Below are 2,500 nucleotides of genomic sequence, written 5' to 3' on the forward strand. Positions count from 1 at the left end.
CGTAAATCTCGTGCGCCATTATCTGTTTAGAGAGAGAGAGAGAGAGAGTGTGGTTACATTGATGAATTTTAATTATGAGTTTGTGTCCCTAACAATATAATAAAAAAGCTATTTCTCTCTCTCTCTCTCTCTCTCCCAGGTCGCCATGAGGTCACGCCGCTGCCCCGGGGTGGTGGTGGTGCTGCTGCTGGTGGCGGCGGCGGCGGTGGTGGAGGCCCAGTTCGCCCTGGTGTCCCCCGCCTTCTCCTCGCCCTTCGCCGCCCCCCTGGTCAGGCTGCGCCCCGGCGGAGGCTTCGGAGGTGCCAGAGGGGGAGCTGCGCCCCTCCCTCAGGGTTCCCGCCTTCCCGCCTCCCCCAGGGAGAGTGAGATCGCCGCCATCTTCCGCGGCGTGGCGTACGGCGCCCCCACCACCGCCAGACCCGCCGCCGCCGCCACGCCGGCAGGCCCCCGCACCACGGCGGCCGCCCCCAGCGAGGCCTACAGCACTGCTGCCCCCGCCGCCACGACGGCGACCCCCGCCACCACCACCACCACCACCACTACTTCACCACCAGCGACCACCACGACCACCCCCACCCCCGCCTCTCGCCGCGCCCCCCAGGAGGTAGAGGTGTCCTGGGCGGGGCGCGGGGCACGGCGCCCCACTGAGGCGTATGAGCTGGCCGCCAACATGAGCCAGGCACAGCGCCCCGCCCGCGGCACCGAGGCGGGGGTGCGGGGTGCGGCGGCGGCGCTGGGGGCGGCGTGGACGGTGCATGTGTTCGGCAGTGTGGCGGCCATGGCGGCGGTGGCGGCGGCGGCGCTGTGCTGCCTGGCCCACGCCGCCCTCACGCCGCCGCCGCCGCGCCCACCGCGCCTCGCCGGCCATGGGCTGGCGGCGGTGTTCGCCGCGCTGCGCTGCCTCTCGCTGCTGCAGGACCCATACGGTGCGCGGGGCGCCCTGCCTCCCGCGGCAGCGGCGGCGCTGTGGGAGGCGGCCTGGCCCTGCCTCGGCCTGGCCCTGGTCTTGCTGGCCCTCGCGCTGGCCAGAGACACGCGCCACGCCCTCCACGCCCGTCCGCACGCCGCCCACGCCCTCACGCTGCTGACGGCCCTGCACGCCGCCGCCTTCACGGCCACGCGCCTGGCGGCGAGCCTCCTGCCGCGCCACGCAGCGCCGCTGCGGGCCGCGGCGCACGCCACGGCGGCCACCTGGGGCGGCGCCGTGGGCGGCTGTGTGCTGTGGGCGGCGTGGCGGCTCGGGCACGGCGGCGGCGGCGGGCGGGGGTTGCAGCTCCTTGGCCTGCGTGCCTCGGGGCGCCCCGCCCCTGCCCCAACCCTCGCCGCCACCGCCGGAGCTGCCCAGCTGCTCCTCGCCGCCCTCAGCTTGGGTGGCCTCGCCGCGCCGCCAGCCGCCGCCCAACCGTGGGCGTGGTGGACACTCGTCAGCCTGTGCCGCGGCCTGGAGGCGGCGGCGGCGGCGGCGGTGGTGGCCGCCACCTTCCTGCTGGGCCGCGCCGCGCCTCCTGCCGCCGCCCGCCGCGGGGACGCCACTGCCGCCGTGTTCTCCGTGCTGGGAGAGGCACGCCACAGCCTCAAGGGCCGTCACGTCTTCCCCGCGCCCCGCCACGCCCTCAAGCCGCCGCCGCCGCCGCAGTGGGCCGCCCCTGCCGCCACGCACGACGTCACCGCGGACTTCACGCTGGCGTGGCCGCGGCAGGAGGGCGGCGGCGGGTCCATGCTGGTGCAGGAGAGCGGCTTCGTCAGGTTCAGGACGCAGCAGGACGGTGCGCCGCCCCCCGCCTACACGCTCCCCGCGGCGCCGCCCCCCTACACCGCCGCCACGCTGCCGCCGCCGCCCGCCCGCTACTACTGCCGCCCCTGCAGCAGCCTGCCGCGCCCCCGCCGCCCTTCCGCCACCGCAGCGCGCCGCGCCCGAGATGCCGCCGCCGTGGACACCACCAAGCGCCGCCACCAGACGCTGCCGTCCGCCCCCGCCCACGAGCGCCGCCCCCAGCGCCTGCCGCCCCAGTACCAGGTGGCGCCCTACACCCTTCCGCCGCCGCCGCCGCCACCTGCCGCCACCCACACCTACGCCACGCCGCTCCGCGCCACCGCCCGCGTCCCCGCCAGCCCCGCCGAGCAGCGCGGCGTGGACTACCTCACCGACGCCTCCGCGGCCTCCGGCGATGGGTACGCCCTGAGCCTCTCCCTGCCCCGCCGCCCTGACCCTCCCGCCGCCCGCCCCCTCACCCTGACGCTGCCCCTCACGCCCCACGCCCACACCGACGCCTCCACCAGCAGCACGCCCTTCACGCCGCCCAGCCTGCCGCCGCCCCTCACCCCCCGGCCCCCCGCGCCCTCCCCCAACTCGCCCCGCGGCGGCACCCCGGACTCAGGCTTCGCGCCGGACTTCTCGCCCCAGCAGGCGGCCGCCAGCCCCGCGGGGCGACCCTCGCTGCTCTACAAATTAGTGGGGGGCGGCATGGGGGGCTACGCGCCCCTCCACGTGGACGACGCC

The 2,500-nt window shown here is 76.8% G+C and overlaps 1 protein-coding gene across 1 annotated transcript in view; it reads left to right on the forward strand.

Annotated features, from left to right (window-relative positions):
• Positions 1-2,500, forward strand: part of LOC126982095 (nascent polypeptide-associated complex subunit alpha, muscle-specific form-like) — a 3,921-nt gene that overhangs the window by 1,226 nt on the left and 195 nt on the right. The window contains exon 2 of the mRNA XM_050833826.1: positions 140-2,500. This exon is cut by the window's right edge and continues 195 nt beyond it. Coding sequence (XP_050689783.1) covers positions 146-2,500 — 2,355 coding nt within the window. The 5' untranslated portion in view covers positions 140-145. The remainder of the gene's footprint in view (positions 1-139) is intronic.

The sequence above is a fragment of the Eriocheir sinensis genome, chromosome 50, assembly GCF_024679095.1.
Source record: "Eriocheir sinensis breed Jianghai 21 chromosome 50, ASM2467909v1, whole genome shotgun sequence".
Lineage (NCBI taxonomy): Eukaryota > Metazoa > Arthropoda > Malacostraca > Decapoda > Varunidae > Eriocheir > Eriocheir sinensis.